This window comes from Bos mutus, chromosome 8 (assembly GCF_027580195.1).
Source record: "Bos mutus isolate GX-2022 chromosome 8, NWIPB_WYAK_1.1, whole genome shotgun sequence".
Taxonomy (NCBI): domain Eukaryota; kingdom Metazoa; phylum Chordata; class Mammalia; order Artiodactyla; family Bovidae; genus Bos; species Bos mutus.
Window position 1 is genome coordinate 2,688,303 of NC_091624.1, and position 27,842 is coordinate 2,716,144.

At 55.0% G+C, this 27,842-nt stretch overlaps 1 protein-coding gene across 8 annotated transcripts; it reads left to right on the top strand.

Annotated features, from left to right (window-relative positions):
• TRAF1 (TNF receptor associated factor 1) lies at window positions 1-26,111 on the top strand. 8 transcript variants are annotated; one of them, XM_070374988.1, is made up of 8 exons: window positions 1-219; window positions 3,612-4,017; window positions 6,197-6,281; window positions 15,124-15,189; window positions 15,698-16,108; window positions 17,768-17,945; window positions 19,900-20,048; window positions 22,583-26,109. In XM_070374988.1, exons 2-8 carry the CDS (start codon window positions 3,878-3,880, stop codon window positions 22,799-22,801), a joined length of 1,248 nt encoding a protein of 415 aa, XP_070231089.1. In that variant the 5' UTR covers window positions 1-219; window positions 3,612-3,877; the 3' UTR covers window positions 22,802-26,109. The 8 variants fall into 8 exon arrangements, with proteins under 8 accessions (XP_070231089.1, XP_070231093.1, XP_070231091.1 ...); XM_070374990.1 differs by lacking the exon at window positions 1-219 and adding an exon at window positions 418-445; XM_070374986.1 differs by lacking the exon at window positions 1-219 and adding an exon at window positions 453-2,906.
• Window positions 26,112-27,842: the final 1,731 nt, after the last annotated feature.

Genomic DNA, 27,842 nt, shown 5'->3' on the forward strand with positions numbered 1-27,842 from the left:
TCCAACTCAGTAAGCGCTGAGCTAGGATCTCTGCCGGAACCCAAGAGGGCTAAGACGCGGGTGTTACTACTGCTCGCCCCACCCCGCAAGGGGCTGCAGGCAGGCAGGGGCCGGGATAGTTCGAGTCCCAAGTCTGCATTCGTTTATTCCGCGAATACTTCATACTGAGTCCCACACGTGTGCCATGAACTCGCGCCGGGAGAAGGGGAACGGAAGCAGGTGGGTTTTCGGTGCAAAAACAGACCGCCACACCATGGATCCCGCCCCGCGCCTCAGTTTCCCCAGCGGGGAGCGCCCGCCCCGCCCCGGGGCCGCCTCGGGAGGCGGCTCGGGCTGCAGGAACCGGCCCCGGGCCCGCCCTCCCCGGCTTCCGCCGCCGGGGCCAAGTCCTCCCGCCACCGGAAGCTCCGGCCGGGCCGCCGGGGGAGGCGGCGGCGGCAGCGAGGTGGGTGCAGCGCACCCCGCCCCCCGCCTGCCCCGGGACTCCGGGGACCCCCGCTCCCCGTTGGGCTCCCCAGGTGCTAGCCTCCCCGCGCCTCTGGGACCTGGAGTCCGGGCTGCCGAGCCCTGCCCCGGACTCGCTGCCCCCTGCCCTTCCCCCGGCGGCCGCGCTGCGGTCGCTCATCCTTGACTAGCCCGGGCCCGGCTCTGCTCGCAGCGCTGCGCGCGCATCTGGAGATGCGGCGGGGGGTGACGGCCGCCCTCGGGGGGACGCACGAACCGGGCTGGGAGCTCGAACAGGCCCTCTGGCCTCACGGAGCCAGGAGGCGGGGGACTGGGCTCCGGTGGCGGGGTGCAGTGGGATCGCAGAGCCAGGAGTCCACCCATCCCTGGGGCGGCCCACGGGGACTCCCGGGGGGAAGTGGTCTGGTCCAGCTGCGGCCCGAGAGACGAAGGGAAGGCCGGGCAGACGCGAGTGCGCGGCGCCGAGAATCCTCGGAAGAGAAAGGGGTCAAGAAGTGCGAGGGTGGGGGTGGGGAGCCCCAGCAGGGAAGGGAATTAGGAGGCGCCCGGAGGCGTGGCATGGGCTGGCCACAGGGCCAGGTGGATAGAAACTGGGGCAAGCCGCGGGCCTGGGGCAGCCTCGACTGGAGTGAGGAAGCGGAGCGCCTTTGTAGACAGTGTGTTCTCAAAGTTCTGTTCAACTGAGGAGAGCGTGTAGATAGATGCTGGAGAGGAATGTGTAATGCGTTTTAAAGCACCGCGTGTGGTTAGAACACAGGGATCCGGAGTCCCCATTCAGTATCTGTGAGCCTTTAGGCAAGTCACTGAACTTCTTAGAGCCTCAGTAAAATGGGGTTGAAGATGACAATGCCTGCCTCCTAGGGTTCCCGTGAAGATGAGATGAGATGTGCCTGTAAAAGCACTTAACACGGCACCTGCTACTTTTCGCTTTTAATCATTAGAGCAGCTTGGGCACATGTCGAGGCTGATAGGAAGGAGCTGGGAGGCGGTGAAGGCAGAGGAGAGAGAACGGGACCCAAGAACTTGGACAGAGAGAGAAATCTGGGATGCCGAACCAAGGGAAGGAGGGAACAGTTGGGGATGCAGAAAAGTTGGCAGGTTTGGGGTGTATGGTTAAGTGAGTGGCTTTTGGACAGTCTCCATGAAGCAACCTTCAGAATCATTTGCTGAAAGGGCCAGGCCAGGGCTGGCCCGGGTGAAGCTGGAGAACCTGATTTCCACTGCAGCAGTAGCGTAGGATGTCGTGCCCTTTTTGCCAGCAACCCCTGGCAGACTCAGCATCGTTCCAGGGAAGGTGGGCAGTTGAATTTACTAGACTCAGAGGATAACATCTGACCTACCTTGCCCACTTGTGAGGCTCCACTAAAGTTAATGAATGTGAAAACACTATAAGCATAATTTACCATTTTAATCTTTTTTCCTGATCTTGAGGAGCTGGAAGGGCTGTGCCATCAATATCAAAGCCTTCTGAGCACTTCACTTGGGCTGTGCACCATGCCACACTTTCACCCACAGTCTCATCTGGTTATTACGACAGTCAGGTGAGGCAGGTATTAATATTATCCCCATTTTGCAGATGCAAAAACTGAGATGCAGAGAAGTTACTGACCTTGCCCCAGGACCCAGAGCTAGTGAGTGATGAACTCAGGACCCCAACTCAAAGCCCATGATTTGAAACTGCTGTGAAAGTTCGCATTACCCGTAACGGCAGCCCAGCAGGACAGAAAGATGTGGAGGGGTTGATTGCCTTTTCCATCTGTGCTGTGCTCAGTCGCTTGATAGAGTGAAGTCGCTCAGTCGTGTCCGACTCTTTGCTACCCCATGGACAGCAGCCAACCAAGCTCCTCCATCCATGGGATTTTCCAGGCAAGAATACTGGAGTGGGTTGCCATTTCCTTCTCCAGGGGATCTTTCCGACCCAGGGATCGAACCCAAGTCTCCCGCGTTGTAGGCAGACGTTTTACCGTCTGAGCCACCAGGGAAGGCCGTGTCCAGCTCTTTGTGACCCCATGGACTGCAGGCCACCAGGCTCCTCTGTCCATGGGGATTCTCCCAGGCAAGAATGCTGGAGTAGGTTGCCATGCCCTCCTCCAGGGGATCCTCCCAACCCAGGGATCCAACCCAGGTCTCCCATATTGCAGGTGGATTCTTAACCATCTGAGCCTCCAGGGAAGCCCGTCTTTTCCACTTGATAGAAAACAGAGGCTAGCAGCTTGGCCCTCCGTCCTGGGCTCTGCAGGCTCCACGCTGCCTTGCTGTCTCCTCTCGAGCGGGAGAAGGAGCACAGAGCTTGGAGCCACACAGACCTGGCACGAGTCGCGCTCTGCCACCGGCTGCTGTGTGACTCCAGACCAGGCTTCTCTGTGCCTCTGTGCACCTGCGGAATTCCCAGCAGCTTGCTCTAAGGAATAGGAAGGAAAACGTTGCCCGGGGCACAGGAGGTATGCCAGGAGCCATGCTTCCCACACTGCCGTGGGTCTGCCTCCCACTGGGCTGCTGAGACCAAGTCTCCGTGACCTTGTATTTATTTAGACCTTTGTTCTCCTCAGTGCCAGGAAGTGGTGGTGGCTGACCCGAGTCTGTGGCCACCTATGATTTCCTTAGTGGGGCTGTGGGGGTAGGGCCCTGAGCAGTCCATGGTGTCATCACCGTGCTGATAAAGAATGCCCTGGGCAGGGCTGGGCCATCAGGGGCCTTCCTGCTGCCCCTGGTTACCTTGGCCATGGGGTCCTGGAATTTTAGTGCCCACAGAAGGCTTGGAGACGCCCTGTTGCAATTCCTTTTTTAGTTTTTTACAGATGGGGTAACTGAGACCCACTGTGAGGAAGTGAGTTTCACCTCTGGATGAGGCAGAGCTCGTAAGCAGGGAACTTTCATATTTGGACCTGCCTCCAGAACCCTGGGGATTTCCACTGGAGTGGTGATCACCCCCACTGAGAATCCCAGACTGCTTGGAGGGCCCAGGGAACACAGACAAGTCAGGGACTGGAGCTCTCTCTGCCCCTGTCCCTGGGGAGGAGGTGGAGGAAGCCAGTGGCAGCCTGAGGTCCCCCGACAGGGGAAACTCTGAACTGCCGTCCCTGAAAGTCCGTGACGTGGTTCTTCTCTCTGTCTGACTTGCTCTTCACCTCCCTCTCACTCGAAAGAATGACTGGACACTCCTGAAGCCTGCAGTTACCATCCAGGGGATTTTTTGCACCACCAAGGGTAATTCCTGTCTCTTCCCTGCTGTGACTCAGCTGTGACGTCAAACCATACAAGCCAGCGAGAAGATAAAGGCATCAGCCGCCCGCATATCAGAGCCGGTGGCCCAGCAGAGAGCACTTCTCCAGCACAGACTTCGCAGGGCTGGGCCCCTGCCCTGAGGAGCTTTGACTAGGCCCTGCACCCCCGGCCCGCCTGGGACCCCGGGATGGCCTCTGGCTCAGCCAGCAGCCCCCGCCCGGCCCCCGATGAGAACGAGTTCCCCTTTGGGTGCCCCCCCACCGCCTGCCAGGACCCCCCAGAGCCCGGGCCTCTCTGCTGCACCGTCTGTCTCTCTGAGAAAGTGAGGTGAGGGGTCGGAGGAGAAGGGGCGGGTGGGGAGGAGGCGCCAGGGAGGGACTCCTGATGGGAGGCGAGGGCGAGCGGACCCCTGGCTCTCAGGCAGGTGACTGCATCTCTCTGGCCTCGGCTTCCCCGATACCACCCCATCTGACTTCTGGTGGAAGGAGAAGGGGCCACAGAAAGCCCTCAGCTCCCTCTGCTGAAGGCCGTCAAGGGTGGCAGAGCCTCTGAGCCCAGCTGGGCTACTTACTTACTATATGGCCTGTGCGCATGGCTTAATGTCCCAAAACCTCAGCCCCCTTGTCAATAAAATGCCCGTAAAGTGATTTTCTACCTCCCAGGATTGTTACAAGGCCCAATCAGTAACATTTCAAAAGATTCTTATGATAGGGAATTTATCTATAAACTCCTGGGTAAATGACAAACCGCTGGACAGATGTGTCTCCTGCCACAGTATCACCCGTCACCTCGGACTGTGCTGAGAAGTCTTCCAAAGGGGACAGAAGTATCTAGTACACTGTTGTATGTTCATGTATTACGGATTTATATATGTGTATATTGGCTTCGTTCAGTTGCTAAGTCATGTCCAACTCTTTGCGACCCCATGGACTGCACCACGCCGGGCTTCCCTGTCCTTCACCATCTCCCATATATTTGTACATAAATGTCTTTATATTTTATATTGTATACAAATACCTTTATATTTCCCTGGTGGCTCAAATGGTAAAGAATCTACCTGCAGTGCAGGAGACCTGGGTTCGATCCCTAGGTCAGGAAGATCTCTTGGAGAACGGAATGGTGACTCACTCCAATATTCTTGCCTGGAGAATCCCATGGACGGAGGAGCCTGGCAGGCTATGGTCATGGGGTTGCAATGAGAGTCAGATGCAATTGAGCAGTGAACGCATCTTTATATATAATACATGCATTTGGCGTATGTATAAAAATATACAATATACACCATATATATTAAAATGTGTATATTATAAATAATTCAAAGAGGTGCGACATCAATATGATCATCAGTATCCCACCTTATTATGCAACTGTTATGTACCAGCTGTGTGCCAAACACTCCTCAGAAGAGCCTTGGAAAGGTGGACACTGTTATAAGAGGACAGCAAGGCCTAATGGAGAGATGAGGTCAGTTTCCTGGCAGAGGTATTCTTAAACGGCCATGCGCCCCCAGCGTGACCTTTGCTGGGGACTTTACAGGTTAGGGGTTGGGAAACTTCTGAGGCAAACTTGAGAAGTTCAAATGCTTTGACAAAGGAGAAGGCTAAGAGAAAGACAAGAGAGGTGGTGATGCTGGCAAGGGCAGATGGGGCGGGGAGCAGAGCTTGACTGGTCTTACCATCCTGGGCTCGTCTCAGGCTTTGGCAGTGGGTCTCTTGGTTTCCTTCCCTTTTCTTCCAAAACGTGGTGGGGCGGGGAAGGGTTCCAGGTCTGCCCTGCATCTCTCTACCTCGGGCCACCCCTACGTCCTCTGAGGCCTCGTTCTCCTCCCTGTGAAATGGGCCTGACCGGGGGCACTTGCTGGGCAACAGATCACTTTACAAAAGCATGTAAGCCCATGTGTCATCGCATTCAGAATCTGACACCCACTCCTGGTTAGGAATCCCAGGATGGGCATTCTCGGAGGCCCCTTCTTATTCTGAAAGGCCGGAGTCATCTGTAATTACTAAAAATAAGAGACCAGAATAAAATAGAGGAACCTGCAAAGAACTTAAATAGTACACACCCACAATCCCTTAACCGAACCCCTGGGCTCAGATGTATTGAAGAAAAAAACGAGAAAGTTTTTCAGATTTTTGAAAAGCCAGTCAGTACATTACTCTGCCATTCTCCCGGCAGGGACTGGGGACATGCCTTATGTTCAAGCATCAAGCTGTGATACTTCTGCAAACGTAAATATTCATACTAAGTGGGATAAGAAGGGCTTTAACAGCCTAGTCAGTTCAAATCAGGTTCGGCTGCCAGAGAAGCTCACTGCAAGCTATGGGAAGACGTTGGGTGCCCAGTGTTTTTGAGGTGTGGGAATGGTGGGTCTGGGATGGAGCCATATGCTCATGGGTATCAGCTGCCATGCTGGGCAAGGCCCAGGCCTCTGGGGCTCTGGGGATGGAGGTTGGTGTCATGGAGTCTTGAAGGCTTTGCTCAGTGGCATTCGTTCTCGTGTTCCCAGGAATGACGAGGATCGGATCTGTCCCAAATGCAAAGGGGATGACACCCCATCTGAAAGTCCAGGAAGCCTTCTGTCTCAGGAGAAGGTAAGCTGGTGCTGCCGGGAAAGATTGTCCATTGTCTGCGCTGGTAGGCACCTCCCTGCTTGTCCTGAGTCTAGACTGTTCACAGCGGGAAAGCCCCTTGTCCCACGCCTCCTGGCTGACCCACAGGTTCAGGGTGAGAGTGGGAGTCTGTTCGGGGATCCACACACCACGGCCTTCGGGCCCAGCCCGGCCTGCCCCCTGTTTGAACACAGTCACGGGCTGAGAATGGTTTTTACACGTAAAGGGTTTTCAAAAGTCAACAGGGGAATGAGATTTTGTGACGCATGAAAATGATCCAGCCTTCAAGCTTCCAGATCCCTAAATAGAGTTGGATTGGGTCACAGCCACAGCTCAGTCATGTATGTCTTGTGGCCGCTTTGGCCCTGAGAAGGCAGAGGTGAATAGTTGTAACAGAGGCCTTCCAGCCCCCAAATATTCACTCTCTGGCTCTTTCCGGAAAGAGTTTGCCAACTCTTGGTGCAGACAGCTCTTTCTGACCCTGTTTGCTCTCTGACAGGGTCAGGCCAGCCTCAGCTCACTACTCCGGCTTCCCCAAGCTGTGTGGAAGGAGTAAGAGGGGCCAAAGAGACATCCTCAGGCACCGTTTTAGAACCCCGACCCTTCTGAGCTGGAAAGACCCTTGCGGGTCATCTGTCCAGCCCAGAGGTGCCCACATGGCAACCCACCCTGGTTCATTCCCAAACCAGTTCATGACAAAAAAGGTAAAAAAAGAAAAAAGAAAGAAAATTGCCATGACTTTTTCTTACAAAACTAAGTTCTTTGCATTTATAGAATCACCCTTTACTCTGAGACGATGCCCTTCCTGTGCTTGTCTTTGTATAAAGGAAATGATCGTGACAGATGATGGAATTGGGGGTAAAGCCTTTTTTGGGGTAAAATTAAAAAGCGGCAATCTTTATGTTGATCTCCTAATTTAAAAAGCAAACAAAACTGGTACTGGTCTGTGAATCCAGAGCTTTTAACCCCGGCTCTAAATCTAACCCCCTTTTCTTACATGTGGGGCCCCGACACCCACTGGGGATTCTCATTGCAAAGCTCCCTGGTGACCAAGGTCTCACCAGCCCAGCCACCCGAGCTGTCCACACTGCCAGGCACCCGGCTCCTTTGGACCAAAGCTCTTCCCTTGGCCAAACTGTGGCCCTGGGTGGGGGTAGGGGGCATCAGGAGCCTGGTGTCAAGGATGGCTATATAATTCAGCGCACGGCTGAGATGGCTCCTGTTTGTCTCCCTGTGAAATGAAGACGCTGCCTTGGACACGGCCTTTTCAGTGCCCGCAATGTCCCACTGCCAGTCACTGGCTGGCGGGGCGCTCTCCCTCCTGCTGTCCAGGTCTCCATGCTTCCTTCCCCCTTCCCCGCTCCGGCCCCCTCTCCTCCAGAAAGTTGGGGGGACGCCTGTCCCACCAGGGCTGGTTTTGAGGGCTTTCCTCTCTTCTCTTCAGCAGCCCTCTGCCCCACAGACCCTCAAGGGAATCACAGTAAGGATCTAATGCATTTTCCCGGAACTTTATTCTCTACCACTGGTGAGAGCTGATAGGATTAACACCCCTGGAATAACTTCCCAAACCTCCCTCTAGGGCATCTTTGTGCTCAGTGGGCCTCCACCCTTTGTGCTGCACCCTCCAAAGGCAACTACCTGCCTGAAGGCATCAGGACGATTGTTTCTGGTTTGCTTTAGTCTTGCCTCTTAACGGAATGAATCCAGATTCATTGTGTAAATCCTAGCTAACATAAAGCAGAGATATTTTAATATCTCCCAATTCAGTAGTTCTAATTTTTTCATCCTTGTTAGTGTGAAATCAGATGGAAGTAGAAGGGGAGCCTGGACCCCTGGCCCTGCGGTCACCCCTCTTCCTTCTCCTGCCCCAGCCCCCGGAGACTGTAGATTCCTAGGGCCCTGCAGGGTGCAGTGTGAAACCTGATGCCTTTGACCCAGTGGAGTGGCTCCAGAGATGGAATTACAGGCTCTCAGCAGGCTACAGCGCAGGGGGTGGGGGGTGCACCCCGTGGAAAGCTGGGGCGGCGGGAGCCAGTGGTCTGACACCTGCACAAAGCCACAGTGGAAAGACCAGGGACTCCGCCAGCTCCTGGCCCGATGGGAACTTTGGGGGGACTTTTGACCAAAGGAAAGCAGCGGATGATAAAGCAACACTTTGCACACGTGTCTGAGGAAACCTGGGAGTGGAGGTGGGTGGGGCGGAGGGGCGGGGCCGGAAGCCGGCTGAGCTGAGCCCTCTCTGCGCTCCTCAGTCTGTCCTCCTCCTCCGGCTTTGTTAAGCGCTCAGAGCCCTGGACTGATTAGCTCCTGTAAGAGGCAGACGTTAAAGGATGGTTGTTGAGCCAGTTAGAGACTTGGTTCTGGCTGGAATGACCTTCCTCCAGGAGTGACCGTGAAGTCGGGACTGCCTGGCGGGACAGCCTGGGAAATAGCAATCAGTCCTGGCTGCGGGAGACCCTGGGGACGGGATTGCTGCTCTTGTCTCTTCCCTCTGAGGCCACTCGAAAAGATCGAAAGCAGGCTGGCCTCTGCTGCCAGTGGCTTACAAGAATGCCTCAAATTATCCTAGAATCTGAGAACCATCAGAGATCGAGCCGTCTAGTCCCATTTCCGTTCTGTACTGGATTCCTGCCAAGTGGCTTGGTGTCCCTGCAGTGACGGGCAGCTCATCGCTGCACAAAAGCACCGTGTCCACCGTGAAGAACTAACTGCCGTGCATTTTCTTCTCCCTTTGTACTGAGCTGACGTGTCTCCCTCGGGCCGCAAAAGGCAAGGCGTCAGCCTCCTGCGCCCCGAGGCCGTCCTGCGTCTGTGTGAGGACGCTGACTGCTTCCCTCTCGAATCCGTCTTCGGCCTCCATGCTGATTGTGTCTGTTGAAATCCAGCCCCTGGAAATGAGGCCCCTCACACTTCTGAGCTTGGCAGTTGCATCTGTGACCTCATCTGTCCCATGACATCCTACGTCATGGGCTGTGGCGATACCAATGGGTGACATATGGAGGCTCAGGGAAGAGGCGTGCCTGCACCAGTCTTAGCGCAAAGGGGAAGCAGAGCCAGCCTCCTTCTTCCTGCCCCCGGGCCTCCTGGCACCTCTCTACTGCCTCCAGAGGGGGGATCACCCCAAGTGTTTTGTTTACACAGGTTTAAATACCTAGTCAGTCTTAAGTGCTGGAATCCAGCAAGTACTGGGAAAACAGGAATGGGCAAGACTCCTTTCAACCAGGAGAATCAAGCAGGACTTCTGGAGGAGGTGGCAGTTGAGCCAAGCAGAGGTTGCCAGAAAGGAAACTGGCTCAGATGCAGAGGAGGGCAGGACCTGGCGGGTGGACCGGGCCCACCCTGTCCTGGTAGAAAGCCTCTCCCTCAGCGCTAGCTGAGATGTAAGCAAAAACACCCCGTCCAGCCCTCAAAGACCTTGGCCAGCCTCTGTGCCCAGCACAGCAGTGTGGGCAGTGCCCGGCACATTGCAGGCCCTCTCTTCCATGCGGTGGCTTCACGGAGGTTTCTCTCGTGCCCCCAGTATCCTCTTAACACCCACATTATCAGAGGCCCCCGGGTCCTCAAGTGGAGGCCCCCCAACAGCCCTCTGCTGACCCCGTCCCAAAGGGCCTGGGTCAGTAGGCAGCCGGGAACACCACGCCCCCTGACTTCTCGGACGTGGACAGAAGGACAAGTGTTCGCTCAGGGCTGGGATTGTGTTTTCTCTGTTTCCTCCTCAGAGGAAATTCCACCGCAAGTTTTATTTTTAGCGGTTTGCCAGCCATGAGGCCGCTCACACAGGGGCCGCTTGTGGCACAGGCTTGGCCCAGGACGGATGCCCTCTTCTTCCTCCGTGGCTCCAGCCCGCTTGCCTCTCTAGTGCCCTGCCTTCAGATGAGCTACCCCTCTTTCCCCAGTGGGGAGGAAGGGCCCTGGACGTGGATCCCAGGCGCCTGGCCTCCACCACAGCTTTGCCCCAAACTTGCATCGTCTCCTGTAAGTCAGCAGCCTTCCCTGAGCTTCAGTTTCGTCACCTCCGTGAAGAGAAGCAGAACTTCAGAGCCCCGACCTCCTCTGGGTGGTCCTGGGAGGCCCAGCAGGGCTGTGCTCACACGGGGGTGGAGAAAGCCGCGGCCCCGGAAGGGCTCGTGCCTGCGGGACACTGGGCCCCTCTCTAGTACAAGCTCCGCATGACCCAGGCTGAGCCACTCGCCCAGGTCTCCCACGTGTACTGAGGTGAAACCAACTCCACCCTGCCTGCCTTGAAGGATGACTGCAGGGATCCTAGGAGGTGGCTTGCAAAAATGCTTTGGTTCTCTAGAAATACACGTGCATGTAGGGATGCTCCTCGCCTCGACCAGCCCCTGAGAAATCCAATGGGGAAACAGGGTTTTACAGAATTCCTGCAACTTTGAGGTGTGAAGATTAAACAGGTGCGTGTGTGACAGCCATGAAGGGGGAGGAGAAAGATGTCCCACGGGCAGTGCTTCATCCACACGAATAATTATCCTAATAGCAGGTCTGCCCCTGCTCATCAGGGCTAAACCAAGTATGTGTCAGGCAGAATGATGCTCCCCAGAGCTGTCCACGTGTTAATCCCGGGAACCTGTGAATACGTTGGCTTCTGTAACTATTAGTCTGCTCGGGCTGCCGTGACAAAGGACCACAGACTGGGTGGTGGGAACAGTAGAGATGGATTTCTTCGAAGTTCTGGAGGCAAGAAGTTCAGGCAGGGTCAGCTTCTCCTGAGGCCTCTCTCCTTGGCTTGTGGATGCCGTCTTCTCCCAGCATCTTCGCATCCTCTTCCCTCTGAATGCCTGTGTCCTCGCTTCCTCTTCTTATAAGGACACCAGTCACACTGGAGCAGGGCCCATCCTAATGACCTCATTCTAACTTAATCACCTCGTTAAAGACCAGGTCTCCAGGGACTTCCCAGGTGGTCCAGTGGTTAAGACTCTGAGCTTCAAATGCAGGAGGCACAGGTTCAATCCCTGGGTTGGGAAGATCCCCCGGAGGAGGGCATGGCAACCCACTCCAGCATTCTTGCCTAGAGAATCCTGTGGTCAGAGGAGCCTGGGGGGCTGCAGTTCATAGGGTCACAAACAGACAGACACTGCTGAAGCGACTTAGTACGCACAGACGCTGCTCAGCCCATGGCAATGGCAAAAGGGTCTTTGTACTTTGCAGACGTTACTAAGTTAAGGATCTTGTGATGGGGAGATGACTCGGTTATTTGGTGAGCTCACTGTAATCACAATGGTCCTCAAAAGAGGAAGACAAGAGAGGCAGAATCAGAGGGAAGCTGGAAGATGCTCTGCTGCTGCCTCTGACTCTGGAGGGAGGGACCATGAGCCAAGGAATGCAGGCAGCCTCTGGAAGCTGGAAGAGATCAGAAAACAGGTTCTCCCCTCTGGTCTCCAGAAGGAACACAGTCCTGCTGACACCTTGATGTTAGCACTTATGATTTCCAGAACCGTAAGATAATAAATGTGGGCTGTTTAAGCCATTAAATTTGTGGTATGTTATTATAACAGAATAGGTCACTCGTATCAGAATTTATGTGTATTGTGGCATTTAATCCTCACCATAACTCCATGGGGTGGGGGGGTTCTATTATTGTCTCCATTTTCCAGATTGGGAAACTGAGACGTGGGGGAGTTAATAAGTCCCCCAGGACCACACAGCTAAGTGTGTGAACTGACAGAAACGTGCTTTGCACCCCAACGAGGCGGCTCCAGAGCCACCCCCTGTAGGCACCCCAGGGAGCGAGAGGCAGTGCTGGCGGTGGCAGTCTGGCCGGCCCCCAGCAGCCTCTGCTCTGCCTGCATGAGCGGCCGGCCCCAGGCTCCTCTGCCACACGTGGTAACCAGGATGCCTGCTCCGCGCACGCAGCGCTTGCCGGTCCGCCTGGGCTCTCATGCACAGCACAACGCCATGAGGCTCAGCTGCCAGAGGGACGCCTGCCTCCACCCGTGTGCGACTCTGGGACCACACCATCAGTCTTCTCACTTGCACCTTCTTACCTCCCTCTGCCTCTCACTTCGAGCCGCAGAGGATTCGAATCGCGGGCTTGGAGGCAGTTTCAGGGCCTGAGCAGTCACCCCTCATCCATCACCAGGTCCCCATCGGCCTCGGGTCTTCTGCCCTCCCTGCACATCAGGAAGCTACCTGCTGGGAGAAGCTGCATCGCGGGGTACTTTGCGGAGCCCGCCTGGTCTCCCTGCCAAGGCTGCCTCCCTCCCAGAAAACATCTGTTTTCTGTTCCTTGTTGGGAACATCTTGTGCCCGAAGCCTGAGGCAGTGGGGCCCCGTGGGGCGGCCCTCTGCTGGGCTGTGCTCTGTGTTCCAGTCAACTGCCTCGTGAAACCCACAGCTCTCTCTTGTTTAACTTGTACGGAAGGATGACTAGTATGACTTTATATTTGCCCAAAGACTTCTGTCATCCCGTCCAGATCTCCCCTCACATCGCCCCGTGAGCTTATTAAAAACAGCAACAAAGCTCTTGGAAAGTCAGTATATTATTTATGTGTAATAAAATTCACTCATTTTAAGTGTACAGATCGATGGATGCCGGTAAATACCTGCAATCATGTGACCTGCAATTAAGAACGTGAGTGCTTCTGCACCAGATAAAACTTTCTTGCGCCCCTGGCTAGTCAGCCTCCCCCAGCTGCAGCCCCAGGCAGCCACCGATCTGCTTTCTGTTTACGGTTTTGCCTTTTCTAGAATCTCATGAGAATGAAATCCTAGGGACTTCCCTGGCGGTCCAGTGGTTCAGACTCCGCACTTTCAAAGCAGTGGGCACAGGTTTGATCCCTGGTCAGGCATCTGAGATCCCACATGCTGCATGGTGAAGCCAAAACAATTTTTTTTTATTATCAGAAGAAAAAATTAACTTGGAATAGAATTCTAGTATGCGGTCTTCCGTGTTTGACTCTTCATTCAGCAGAATGTTTTGAGGTCGCTCTGTTACTGCACACGTTAGTAATTTAGTCCATCCAGTTGCTGAGTGGTGAGTGTCCTTGGGTATGAACACCCCACACTTTGTTCACCCATCTACCAGCAGATGAAAACTCGGACAGCCTCCAGTGTGGGCCTGTTACGAGTAAAGCTGTGGAACGTTTACATAACACATGGAAACATTTTCAGTTTCTCCTGGGTAAATCCCTAGGAGTGGAATGTGTGGGTTATCTGCTAGCTTGGTAAGCATGATCTGTAGGTTCCTTTATGATTTAACTTTATGAGATGATGCCATAGTTTGTCCCAAAGCAGCTGCACCGTTTTGCATTCCCACTCAGTTCAGTTCAGTCGCTCAGTTGTGTCCGACTCTTTGCGACCCCATGAATCACAGCACGCCAGGCTTCCCTGTCCATCACCAACTCCCAGAGTTCACTCAGACTCACGTCCATCGAGTCAGTGATGCCATCCAGCCATCTCATCCTCTGTCATCCCCTTCTTCTCCTGCCCCCAATCCCTCCCAGCATCAGAGTCTTTTCCAGTGAGTCAACTCTTCGCATGAGGTGGCCAAAGTACTGGAGTTTCAGCTTTAGCATCAGTCCTTCCAAAGAACACCCAGGGCTGATCTCCTTTAGAATGGACTGGTTGGATCTCCTTGCAGTCCAAGGGACTCTTAAGAGTCTTCTCCAACACCACAGTTCAAAAGCATCAATTCTTTGGCGCTCAGCCTTCTTCACAGTCCAACTCTCACATCCATACATGACCACAGGAAAACCATAGCCTTGACTAGACCGACCTTTGTTGGCAAAGTAACGTCTCTGCTTTTCAACATGCTGTCTGGGTTCGTCATAACTTTTATTCCCACTAGCAACCTGCAAGTATTTTCCAGTTCTTCCACATTCTCCCCAAAGCTTGGTATTGCCATTCTTTTTAAATTTTAGCCATTTAGTGAGCAGACAATGGCATTTTATAATAATTTGCGGTTCTCTGACAGCTGGTGATGATGACCCTACTTTCATAGGCTTGTCATTTATGTGTCTCCTTTTATGAAGTATCTGTTCAGTGTTTTACCCATTTTGTGTTAGGCTCTCTGTCTTATTATTGAATTGTAAGAGTTCTTTATATATTCTGTATTTAAGGCCTTTATAGGTGTATGTTTTGGGGGAAAAAAGTCCTCCCAGTCTCTCTTGGGTTTGCTTTTGGTAAGAGACAGAGATGGCATTACCAACTCAATGGACATGAGCTTGAGCAAATTCTGGGAGATAGTGAAGGACAGGGAAGCCCGGAGTGCTGCAGTGCATGGGGTCAAAAAGAGACCGACACGACTTAGCGGCTGAACGACAACAAGAGACATGTGGTGGGAAGAGTCCTGAGCTGTGCAGTCTCCTAGCTGTTCCTCCTTGAGTAAATCCCTTCCGCTCTGTGAGCCTCAGTTTCTTCATCAATCAAATGGGAACAGAAAACCTACCCTGCCATCCCAGAGTGTTGTTTGGGGCCCTCAGAAGAACTATGACCATGAAAGCCATTTTCCAAACTCCTCAGACCTATGCATAGGTTAACGGTATTGCCAGGTTGCTTGTTTGGGACCCTCGGGGAGCTCCCAGACCAGTGGGGGCAACCAAAGAGTGAGTTGGGTGGAACCTGTCCCAGCAAGAGGGGCGGCAGTGCTTCCCAGGATCACAGCAGGAGCTCTGATCTCATTTTGAAGGAGGGTCACAGAAGGGCTGAAGCTTGAAGGGTGGAAAGAAATCAGCCAGGCAGAATGAACAGCTTGTGCAAAGTTTCGTGGCCCAGCCCAGCCCCTGCCTGGTGGATGCTGGTGCTTCACAGACAGCGCCCGTGCCACTGGGACCCCCACAACATCCAGTGACGTGGTTCTTATTTCCAGGATCACCCCGAGGTGGCTGAGGCTGGAGTTGGGTGCCCCTTTGCAGGTGTTGGCTGCTCCTTCAAGGTAAGTATCTAGGTGTGAGAAAGGAGGTCTGTACACTGCAGTCTCAGACCTCCTTGCTCAGCCCCTCGGGTTTTCCCCCAACATCTAGCTGCTGCTCTGGATGTACCTTACGTGGCTCACAAGCCAAAAAATCACTAGTAAATCATCTTTGTATTCAGGGGAGTTCTTCTTAAAGTCTCACCTGAGCATTGTAGTAGCATCACAAAAATGACCCTCCCCTCCCCACTACCCCCAACCCCTGTGCCTCTCTCCATGGTCCTGAATCATCACTGTGCTGAGGGCAGGACAGAACGGCTGCTCTGGAAGCTGGAGTGCACACGGCTCAGCACGGGCGTGTCTAACGCCAGGGCCCTTCTCCACGTCCCTCTCGCTGTGTACTTCCCGTTGCTGGGTGAATGGATATGACATCCCTTGGTAACCTGTGATGGCAGGACTCTCCTTGGCTCCTTGGTGCTCCCTCCTCCTCCTCCTCCTCTGTTTTCACTGATCAGCCCCACTCTTTCGGCAGGGAAGCCCAAAGTTCATGGAGGAGCATGAGGTCACCTCCCAGGCCGCCCACCTGAACCTGCTGTTGGGGTTCATGAAGCAGTGGAAGGCCCAGCTGGGCTCTGGCCTGGGGTACGGGCCCATGGCCCTGGAACGGAACCTGTCAGACCTGCAGCTGCAGGGGGCCGTGGAGGTGGCCGGGGACCTGGAGGTGGACTGCTACCGGGCCCCCTGCTCCGAGAGCCAGGACGAGCTGGCCCTGCATCACTTCATGAAGGAGAAGCTCCTGACTGAGCTGGAAGGGAAGCTGTGTGTGTTCGAGAACATTGTCGCTGTCCTCAACAAGGAGGTGGAGGCCTCCCACCTGGCCCTGGCCGCCTCCATTCACCAGAGCCAGCTGGACCGCGAACACATCCTGAGCCTGGAGCAGAGGGTGAGCCTGGGAGGCAAGTTCACCTTCAAGGCAGCTCAGGGCCCCCCTACCCCTTGCCCCATCTGGTCTCCAGAGCAAATGGACCAGCCTTCCTCCTATGCCTCCTCCCTGTACAGACCAGCCGTGCCCTCATCAAAAATCTCTCTCCTGTGTCCTGAGACCTTCTAGGAAGAGGACTGAAGCAGAAGTGATAGTTCAACCCCCCATCCAGCGCCTCCTTTTGTTTGCGTCAATTCTTCTGCAGTAGACTATTCCCACCCCAAGCACCTCATTCCACTGTCGGACACTTTTCACGCTTAGAAAGCTCTCCCTCATACTAAGCCAAAGTTAGTCCCTCTGTCTTCCCTGCTCCTTGGGGCCCACAAAACATCTGACTTCTAGCCCCCATGGAAGTTCTTCGGAGATGAGAAGTCAGTAATAATGCCCTGGCTGAGTGTTTCCTTCTTTAGGCTAAACACCCCCAGTGTCCACACTTCTTCAGAGGACTGTGTTTCTTGTGTTCTGGCTCAGTCTCTAAAGAATTCCACCCTTCAGCATGATGGTACCACACCACCAGATAATTCACTTATCTGACAGTTCTTGGTTGAGTCAGACTGTAACCTCCTTTGTTGCAGAGCTTATACTTCTCTTAATATGACCAGTCACAATGCTGTGTTGCTTCTTGTGGGGCAACAATATTACATCACCATCTTATGTTGAGCTCAGCCTGGATTTTGGTTCCAGGCCCACCATTCACTTGCTATGTAGATCTGAGCAAGTCACAGGACTGTGACTTTTTCATCTGTAAAATTAGGGATTTGATTTTCTTTAAGGATGCTCACTTCCATTCCTGACTTCCCTACCTGAATATCCCTGGGAATAAATTTGTATTTTTTTTCAAATGTCAATGGAGGAACTACTAGAAGAGCCCAACACGGGCTTTGAGGGACAGAGTGAAGAATTGATTTATGCAACTCTTGCCCTCGTTGGAAGGCAGTGCCTGCCCGCTCCCCACAAGGGCAGTGACCATGTCTTCAGTTCCTTGACAAGTTTTGTGGCTCAACCCTTACATGCCAGGCACTATGCAACTCATGTGGAAGCCACTCAGTCACGTCCAACTCCTTGGAACCCCATGGACTGTAGCCCGCCAGGCACCTCTGTCCATGGAATTCTCCAGGCAAGAATACTGGAGTAGGTTGCCACTCCCTTCTCCAGGGGTCTTCCCAACCCAAGGATCAAACCTGCATCTCCTGTGTTGCAGGCACATTCTTTACCATCTGAGCCAAATGGCCACAGATAAAATGAGCATGGGCCCAGCCCTTGATAGGGGAGACCATCTATCCTGTAGGAAAAGCAGAAAAATATATCGCAGACGCTTGTAAGAACAGAGAGGGAAGAGGGAAACCAGCGGAACTAGGGCAGTGGTCGAAGACTTCCCAGGGGAAGGGCTATGTGAGCCGGGTTCCTGACGGATGAATAGGAGTTGGCCAGTGGGGAAGGGAGGGAGAAGAATTCCAGGCAGGAGGGCAGCATATGCAGAGAGAGACGCCTGCAGCTGAGGGAGGCAAGGTCAGGAAGGCCATCTGGGGAACAGCTGTGTCTGTCTCTACATCCCGCCATCCATACCTCACGCTCAGGCTGGGTTCTGTGCCTCTGGCTAAATGGGTTCCCCCGCCTCAGGTGCTGGAGTTGCAGCAGACCCTGGCCCAGAAGGACCAGGCCTTGGGCAAGCTGGAGCAGAGCCTGCGCCTCGTGGAGGAGGCCTCCTACGACGGCACCTTCCTCTGGAAGATCACCAACGTTACCCGCCGATGCCATGAGTCGGCCTGTGGCAGGACCGTCAGCCTCTTCTCCCCAGGTAACTCCTCCCGGGACGGCAAGCGCGGGGCGGCCGGTACCGGCACCTGCAGGGGAGGCAGGCCCCACGGGGCCCAGGAGACAAGCCGGGGGTAGGGGGTGGTCCGCTCTGACAGCTGTGCTGCATACGGTTAGGCCTGCGGCCGTTCAGAGGCCCGGCCCTGCCAGGCCTGTGGAGGTGGCGGGCTCCTCCCCACCCTGCCGTGTGGAGCAGTGGCTGTGGGCACCAGGCTGGCCTTCTGCCTCCCTGAACACCAGTTACATTCTGCAACTAGGAATAAGTCACCTGAGTCATTTGTGTGGATACCGGTTTTGAAAGGGAGTGCGCTGTGAACCCGAGTCTGTGCAGACTCGAGGGGAGTGGAGGATGGCTTTCACAGGGGCCCCAGCCCTCCGAGACCCAGTGACCTGAAATCAGACAAGGGGAGATCTAGGTAAAACCACAGGCATCTGTGTACAATTGTGGGGAGCATGTGAGTGAGTATTGTGTAAATCAGGGCAGTTCTTACTCATTCCTGGGATCCCGGGGCCTGGCACACCATCTTGCGTAAAGCAGGCAGTTACTCGGTCGGTGTTGCTCTTCCTCAGCTGAGACCTGCTTATGTAACGCTGTGTGTGTCTGTGCTCAGACCTTGTGCTTTCCCCCTTGCCTCCCTCGTGTGCATCTAAGGAAAATGGGTGGGTTGTTAAGGAGGATTTCTGCTGAAGGCAGTGTTAACCCCCACTCACGTCTGCTCCAACCTCATGCCTTTCCAGTCCGTCAGCTCCTCTGACTCACCCAAGCCCAACAGCGCTAGGATTAAGAGGGGGCATGGGAGTCTGCCCCACCCCACAGGGCAGGTGGGCCCCCAAGCCAGGCGCCTTGCCTCAGGAACCGGGGCAGCTCCTTCGTGGGGTGGCCTTGCCCTCTACACGTAAGCTTTTTGTCCTGGCTGCTTTCCAAAGAGGGAAAAAGCAAGCAGTGTCTCTGGCTTCCTGTTCTACCAAAGCACAGAGGGCAGAGATGAGTCAGACCGTCAGCCTGTCCCCGCTCCACGCCTTCCTGCCCTGCACAAGCTGTCCCCGCTCTGCCCCTCCCAGACGGGCCCTCATGGGGACAGCTGCTGGAACCCACACTCAGATGGCTCTTTCAGCTGCCCAGGAGAGAGCCCACAGGCCCTATACCTAATCACCAGGGGATGATTCATCCCAGGGGCCTGTGCCGAGGCAGGTTGTGAGTCTCCCCACTCCCTCCCAGCCCCCAGGAGACCCCAGCCGCTTAGCCTGGGGCTGCAGAAAGAGCTGCGTGTTGGGACGTAGGAGGCCGGGCCCCTCACTCTGGCCCTGACCCCAGCTCGCTGTGACTTTGTGGGCCGGTCACTTCCCCTTGCTGGGCTCCGGCTCCTGACTACGAAGTGCACGTCGGTTAAATCGGGAGTGTGGTGGGGCCAGCAGCGCCTCTGTGCCCTGGCAGAAACATAAATTCTCAGTCCTCACCCTGCACTGCTGAGTCAGAAACTCCAGGCCTGGGTCCTGGCAGTCTGTGATTCTGGTGGCCCTTGACATCCAGCGGTTCAGGTGGTCTCCAAGATTTAATGCTCTATGTTTTTGTTTATTGTTGAGTCGCTAAGTCATGTTCAACTCTTTTGCGACCCCATGGACTGTAGCCCGCCAGGCTCCTCTGTCTGTGGGATTTCCCAGGCAAGAACACTGGAGAGGGTTGCCATTTCCTTCTCCAGGGGATCTTCCTGACCCAGGGTTTGAAGCCGCGTCTCCGGCCTTCCAGGCAGATTCTTTACCGCTGAGCCACCGGGGAAGCCCCCTGATGCTCTATGGTGGAGAAGCGGCTCCAATCCCAGATGTCACAGTCTGGGGCCATGACCTGGGCTTGCCTAACTGCCAGCCCCAGTTTCCTCATCTGCAAAGTCTAGCACTTGCCAGCTGCCCTGGCAATGACTCTGGCTTCCGCATTTCAGCTTTCTACACCGCCAAGTACGGATACAAGCTGTGCCTGCGGCTCTACCTGAATGGGGATGGGACGGGGAAGAGGACCCACCTGTCCCTCTTCATCGTGATCATGAGAGGGGAGTATGATGCTCTGCTGCCATGGCCTTTCAGGAACAAGGTACGGGACTGGGAAACGAGGGGCTTCCTCGGGTGGAGGAGACCTGGGTCCTGCTCCTGGGTTAGCCACGAGCTTATCTGTGTGCAGAGAGCCCTTCACCCTCTGTGTTATCAGTTTCCCCGATTATGAAACAAGAGTCTGAGTTCCCCTCTAGTAGCCAAGGCTGCTGCTTGCATGAGTCCAGGAGCTGAAATGCCTGGACCAGCCACCCTGGAAGACATGTAGAGATGGAGTTCACACAGCGGGGTGAATAAAGAAAACTTCCTATAGGAGGTACTGTGGGTCTAGCCTGCCAGCAGCACTCTCAGAAAAAGGGCGAGAGGCAGATGCCACCGTATCCCTTTAAGAATGGCCACAATCCAGTGCTGGCAACGCCAGGTGTTGGCAAGGACATGGCGCAGCAGGGACCCTCACGCATGGCTGGTGGGAGTGTAAAATGGTCCGGCCACTTTGATGACGGTTTGCAGTTTCTTACAAAACTGAACATACTCTTACCATGTGACTCCTTGGCATTTACTCAAATGAGTTGAAAACTTAAGTCCACCCAAAACCCTGCAGACAGATATTGATAGCACCTTTGTTCATGACTGCCAACACTTGGAAGCAGCCAAGATGTCCTTCAGTAGGTGAATGCGTAGATAAACCGGCCCGTCTAGACAACAGAGTATTATTTAGCCTCCAAAGAAATAAGCGAGGGAGCACGAAAAGATATGGAGGAACCTTAAATGCATGTTAACTGAGTGAAAGAAGTCAATCTGAAGAAGCTACATACTGCTGCTGCTGCTAAGTCGCTTCAGTGGTGTCCGACTCTGTGCGACCCCATAGACGGCAGCCCACATACGGTAGGATTCCAATTATATGATATTCTGGAAGAGGCAAACTGTGAAGACAGTGAGAAGATCAAAGGTTGCCAGGGTTTCATGGAGGAGAGGAGAGATGAATAGGTGGAACGCAGAGGGTTTAGGGCAGTGTAAATACTCTGAGGGACTTCCCTGTAACTCAGACGGTCAGGAATCCGCCTGCAGTGCAGGAGACCCGGGATCGGTCCCTGGGATCAGGAAGACCCCCTGGAGGAGGGCATGGCAACCCACTCCAGTATTCTTGCCTGGAGACTCCCACGTACAGAGGAGCCTGGAGGGCACCGGTCCATGAGACTGCAAAGAGCTGGACACGACTGAGCCACTAACACTACACTACTGGATACTCTGATATGATACTGACAGATTCCTGTCCTTATACACCTTCCAGACCCGAGAATGTACAAAACCAGGCGTGAACCTTAAAGTAAACTAGGGACTTCGGGTGAAGATGATGTCTCAGCACAGGTTCATCAGTTGCAGCCAACGTTCCTCTCGGGTGGGGGACGTTGACAGTGTAGGAGGCAGTGTGGCGAGGCTTGAAATCTCTGTATTTTCCATTCAATTTTGCCATGCACCTAAAACTGCTCTAAAATATAAAGTTTGTTAAGAATGTTTCAAAGGGCAGCCGGAGGCGGAGGTGTGGCAGGCATTCCCCCAAAAGTGAGCAGCAGCAGCAAGAGGGTGGGGGAGAGTGTGGACTCCAGACCTCAGCGGCGGTGAAGGGGGATGAGGGAGAGCAAATGGCTGGGGGCGGGGCACCACGGGGTCTGGGTATGAGTCAGTAGGTCAAAACCGGTTCCCATACGTTCTGGGGGAGTTTTAAAAATTCTAATGACTGGGCCCCACTACCGTAAACGGTGAGCCCTGGGCACTGGGAATTTTCAGACCTTCCCAGGGAATTCTAAAGTGCAGCCGAGTTTGAGAACCATTGCGGCGGGGGTGACGGGTATTTCAGTGGTGTGGGCCGGAGGGGAGAATATATGTCACTTCAAGATCACTGGCTTCCTGGGGACACACAGGGCCCCTGTGCAGAACAGAAGCTGGGTTTGTGTTTCAGGATGGAATTGACATCCGCTCAGTGGAAGGCCTGGCTGCTCTTACCCCTCTGCCTTGTCCCAGAGGATCCAGCTGCGGTTGAAGGGTCAACCTCTCCGAGCAGAAAGGGGCATCTTGGCTTAAGGGGTCCAGCCTCCTTGTCAGGACTCAGTCTCGCCTTTAGCCCCTAACAGCCAACCACAGTTGACAGTTGCCCCTTCCTGTCAGATAGAACGTCTGAGCCCTGATCGTAGAACACCCCTGGAGCCTACTCATGGTACCAGGAGTTTCTACTTTCAAGCTCTCACCACGTGCCACGTGTGGCTTTTCTTTCTTTCTTTGGCTTCTGCTCAGCGTGAGCTCAGGCTTTCCCGGTGGCACAGTGGTAAGGAATCCACCTTCAGTACAGGAGATGTGGGTTCGATCCCTGGGTGGGGAAGATGCCCTGGAGAAGGGAATGGCTACCCACTCCAGTATTCTGGCCCAGAAAATCCTGTGGACAGAGGAGCCTGGCTGGCTATCGTCCATGGGGTTGCAAAAGAGTCCGGAGGAGCTAAATCAAAGCAACAGCAGTGTGAGCTCAGCATCAGAGGGACGGCAGGGTGAGACCCGGGCCTGACCTAGCACGCTGCCCGGCAGGTCACCTTCATGCTGCTGGACCAGAACAACCGTGAACACGCCATCGACGCCTTCCGGCCCGACCTGAACTCCGCTTCCTTCCAGCGGCCCCAGAGCGAGACCAACGTGGCCAGCGGCTGCCCGCTCTTCTTCCCCCTCAACAAGCTGCAGTCGCCCAAGCACGCCTACGTGAAGGACGACACCATGTTCGTCAAGTGCGTCGTGGACACTAACACTTAGAGCGGCGGGCCGAGCCATCCACGCCCGAGTCCTCGGGAGACCCGCTCGGAAGAGGCTGCACGATGACCGAGGTCCCGGCCCCCGTGCCCAGGACCCCAGGGCATGATGACGGGCCGGGGCTGGCACCACCTGAGCCCGGCTGACAGATTGGCTGGGACTCGCCGTCAACTTAGTGGCGGGACCCTGGGGCCGACCCATGAAGGCGGAAGGTCCAGAGGGAGGTGGTGCAGGACTGACCCCCCAGCACTCACCACGCAGAACTGGAGGCCGAGAGCCACCCCAGCCCTGAACGTGGACATGGACTCTGGCCAAGAGCGGGAGGGTGTGGGGACCAGGCTGGGGCGTGGATGCTGAGCTGGAGATGCGGGACCTCAGCCAAGGGCTCCAGGGATGGGGAGGCCTCTGCGGGTCACCGTGGAGACCGTGCTTGCTCTCTTCCTGCTCGGGGGTCAGAACCGGAACCAGGGGTGGAAAGGATGGAGCCCAGTGTAATTCAGTCTGTCCCAGGCTGGACTGAGTTCCCCGGCACTGGAGGTGAACAAGCAACCGCAGAGGGCTACGCTTTGGGGAGGGCATCAAACGGGGGTGGATTTGAAGACCTTCACGGTTCCTTCCAAGCCCAGAAAGTCTCTAACTCTTGGCCCCCTGGGCCAGCTGAGGCCACGAGCTGCAGCGTTCAGGAGCCCCATGCCCTCCAGTGTCCTGACTCACCTTCAGCACCTCGAGGTGGGCGAGCTGGCCCTCATGGCACTGCCCCTCCTGGGCCTGGCAGTCGGCTTCCCCTCTATACAGAGCCACACGCAGGCCCTGTGTCCTGCGCCTCCCCCAGCCAAAGGCCCCTCCACCTCCTCCAGGTGAAACCGGGGCTCTGAGCTCCCAGGAGCGTGGAGAAGGAGAGGGACCCACACTCCCTGTGCTCCTGCCTGGGGGCCCCACCCTCGGCCACAGAATCCTATGTCACCTGCTGAACCCAGGTAACCACATCTCTGGTTGACGGGTCAGGACCTCTGAGCCACCCGCAGATGCTGTCCTTTTGTGTGTATAAAACCAGAGAAAGAACCGTTCTTTAATCTCGTTTGCAGTTTTCATGAAGGGTTGTGAGAGTTGGTGGTGACTTTTGAGCTCGGGGTGGACTAGTTTTGCAGGTGGTACCCAAGCTTCTCCTCCTTGGTCCTCTGTCTGTAACGGGGGAACTGCCCCGCCTGCCTCACTCACCAAGTTCGCTGACCTCAGAGGAGATGCTACACAGGAGAGGCTGGCAAGAAGCGGGGGCACGCTGCCTGGCTGGCTGGGCCAGGGCTCGCTTGTCCTCTCACCTTGGAGGTCGCTACGCAACCTGCTGCAGGACCCTGGCCCATCCTCCCAGAGCCCTGAGGCTTCATGTTGCCATGCAGAGCTCCAGAGCAGCCCCCTCACCTTTCCCCCTCCAGCCTTCTCTGCAGCTTACTCCTCCTGTACCTGCTGAGGCTGTGAATCACTCCTCAGACCCTCAGTGTTCTCATCTGTGAAATGGGTTAGCAGCCCTGCCTGTCCTCTCCAGCCCGATGTTTCTGAGGCTGGCCCTCCCTGGGAGGTGAGGGGGCAGCACGGCCCAGTGGGCTCAGTGTATCAGAAAACCAAGAGCCCAGCCCCCAGGACAGACCCGGTATCCCATCTTGCCTCAGCCTCTTCACTTACAAACGCGGAGAAGCGCCCTGCCTGGCCCCGCCCCGCCCACAGGGCTTTCACGAGGCTGAAATACAATGCCAGAGCTCCAGGGTAGTGGCATCTCGCCAAACACGACAGGCTACCAACACGTCAGGACTTCTTTTTCTCGTCCCCAGTGCTGACAACCTGTCATGAGGCTGACTTGCTTCCTTGACGCGTGTGGAAACCAGAGACGAGTGATGGGGACACTTGTCTCAAAGCTGGTGTCCTGACAAAGGAATAACCATGCCTGCTCGCTGAGCTAATAAGGGCTTTGTGGGACGAGCACTTCTAGAGACAACTGCCACGCTGTGCCTTTCACCACCTGTGTCTGATGGGAGGAGACACGCTCTCTTCTGACAGTGTGAGCCGCAGCCATTCTTTCGTCCGAGCTTTATTGAGACCTACGGTGCTGGACCCTGGTGGGCGGGGAAAGATAAGCGGTGCACTCTATCTTCACGGAACTCTTAGCTCAGTGGGCAAAACAGATCCATAAGATCAATGAAAGTGATACATAAGAGAAGCTCGGAGAAAGCATGGGAAGTCCAGACCCATTGGTTGAAGCAGGGAGGGCTCCCTGGAAGAGGTGGCGTGTAAACTCAGCCTTTAAATATTTGGAGATGCAGAGGATAGGGGTGTGGGGAAGAGTAAACGCCCAGAGATGGGATGCTGTCTTGCCTTCAGGTAACGTGTGGAAGGCAGAACCAAAGAGGAAGAGGCAAGAATGTAGGATGGGCTGGAGTGTAGAAGGCATCCTAGGTGGTCCCAACTGCCTGGCATTATCAGGGTGGGAGGGCCTCCAATCACCTGTGTGTGGGCCTTCAGGCAGTTGGCAGCAGGGTGAGATGGTGATTTTAAGCCTTCACTCATTTATCTTCCACCAGAGCCCTGTGTTACATGCGCCGTGCCCAGAGGCCCCACCACTTACAGGTGGTTCAGGGGCGGGGAGGCAAGACGCAGGCAAATCCACTCTTTCGCTGGCTCCTCATAAACCCCTATGAGGCAGGCAGAGCTGAATATCCTTTTAGAAACTGGGAACCTGAGGCGGGGAGACCAGGTGCCCTCCCTAAGGTCAAGTGGGAACAAGGGAGGCAGTGGAGTTAGGAGCCGGTCTCTGGCTTCTAATTGCTCTCCTTCTAGACTAACGAGGAATTTCCGTTCCTTTTGTGTCTTCAGCCAAGATGAGGTCACATCTTCATGGGGGGCCTTGGGAGGAGATGGGTCTCTCTGCTCCCAGCCTGAGGGCCAGCCTGTGGGAACCACCCTGTCACCCCAACGGTGCCCGTGAGGAGGGGCATGTGGGCACAACCGCAGGAACTTCACTCTCACTGGGCACTCATAGGCCAGCTCAGTGGGGTCTGCAGGGCATCTCGGACCACCCTGAGCCATAGGGGCAGCTATTAGGTCTGCCTTTAATTGTCCATTTCTAATGGGAAGAGACATGTCCTCTGGTAGAAACACTGGATAACTACAAAAGTGATGTACAAAAAGGAAAAAAAAAAAAAAAACCAGTCGTGGGCCCAGTGTCCTGAGAGAGCTACTGGGAACATTTTAGTAAATGTTCTTTGTCGTTTTGAAACAGTACATACACAGACACACACAGAGAGAGACTTAAAAAAAAATCCGTTTAAATCATACTAATTACAGCTTTACTCTCGTTTTTTCACTTAACACCCCCTTATCACACCCATCCGTTGGCTCCTGTTTGTAGGCAAAGACACGGAAGCTAAGAAGAGGGAAGTGATGTGTTCAAGCCCCATCCGGGTCAGTGGTGGGGTCAGGGTTCACTCTTCCGGTGTGAGTCACACTCAGATGGAGAAACCAAGGCCCCGAGAAGAGGAGGTCACTCGAGGCCACGTGACTGTGGGGCTCCTGGACCCTTCTCTGCCCGCCCCGGGAAGTCTCAGGAGAGGATCTGCCCTCTGGGTCTGGAGGAGATGGTGTGTGCAGGAGCCAGAGGGTGGGATGCTGGGCCCGCCCGGGCAGCAGGAGAGAGACGTCCTCTGCCTTCCCGCAGCTGTACCCCAGGAGAGCAGACAGGCCCTGCACCACCCCTCATGGCCCCTGCTCCCTACGGACCTCCAGACCAGAGACCTGCTGAGCCTCGGTTTCCTCTTCGGCATGAAGGTGAAAATCCTAGCCTCGCAGGGTTGCTCTGAGGGTGCCAGGGTCCAGGAAACCACTCACTTTGTATCCTGTGGGGTCCCAGTCTAGTAATAACAGAAACAAGAATCCCAGACAGTGATGGAGTGCCTGGCCAACTGACAGACACCAAGCTGAGCGCTCACAGGCATCATTTCATGAAACTTGCATAAAAAACCCCACGAGGAGGTGGGATTATGATCGTCCTCTTTTATAGAGGAGGAAACCCAGGCTCTGAGGGGTAAAAAATCACTCACCCAAGGTCACACCAGGGCCGGAAGCCAGGACTTAGACCGAAATGCCAGATTCAGACCCGTAATCCCCTGATGTCATCAGCGTAATATTGTGGAAACAGTACAGAAAGATGAGATGGCTTTTAATTCTGCACAGGCTGCAGGTCCATTTTTAAACAACCATGAAATGATGAGAACTCCCGTTTACTGAGCGCCCACTGCACTTGCTTCACTCGTGAGCACCACCCTTAAGTTGGTGACTGACCTGGGAGGAAGGCATGTTTTCCCCACTTTATAGATAAAGATACAAGCTGAGAGAGGTCAGGCCACTTCCCCAAGGTCACACAGCTAACAGGCAGACCTCTGTTTTATCCGTGACAGTCAGAGGTTTTACCGGATGGCGGGGTCCTCTCCGGTGCCTTGGGAGCAGGAGAAGGTCAAATGGATGTGATGTCCCTTCTGGACCGACTGTCAGCCCTTCTCCTCCAGGGGAGATGCCCCTGCCTGGAGTGCTCAGCCTGGCGGGACCCCTTTGGGTGGGATTGACACAGGCCACGGGGATGAAGGACGAAGTGGGGGGGCCACTGGCGGGCCAGTGAGCCTTTGCCAGTAGCTGGATCTCCTTTGCTGCCTCGGCGTCTGGGACCTGAGAGTTCATTTTAACCAAAGCACAGTTAGGTGGCACAGAGGTAGGGACCATTCCAGAGGGGCCGGGGTGTCACAGTCGTCTGGGTGATGCCAGCTCTCCCTTTTCTGGTCCTTTCCTCAAGCCCTACCCACTTCAAGGCATTTTCCTCCTTAGAAAACCTGGGGTGTCAGGTGCTAAAGTCATCATCGCCGCCCCAGCTGATCTTGGTAAGGCCGGGAGGAAGGTCACCCAGTGGGTCAGGGGCTCAGCTGCGGTGGCCTGTGATTCCTCTCTGGTGGGAAGAGGTCAGCTGAGCCATCATCCCTCCCTGTCCATTGCTCTCTCCCTCCTG

What these genes read in the sequence shown, in the direction of transcription:
- TRAF1 (XM_070374988.1), top strand. Translation starts at nt 3,878, where the DNA reads ATGGCCTCTGGCTCAGCCAGCAGCCCCCGCCCGGCCCCCGATGAGAAC. An exon ending in TCCTGAGCCTGGAGCAGAGG is followed by an intron (nt 16,109 to 17,767) that starts GTGAGCCTGGGA and finishes CCCCCGCCTCAG; the next exon opens with GTGCTGGAGTTGCAGCAGAC. An exon ending in CATGGCCTTTCAGGAACAAG is followed by an intron (nt 20,049 to 22,582) that starts GTACGGGACTGG and finishes GCTGCCCGGCAG; the next exon opens with GTCACCTTCATGCTGCTGGA.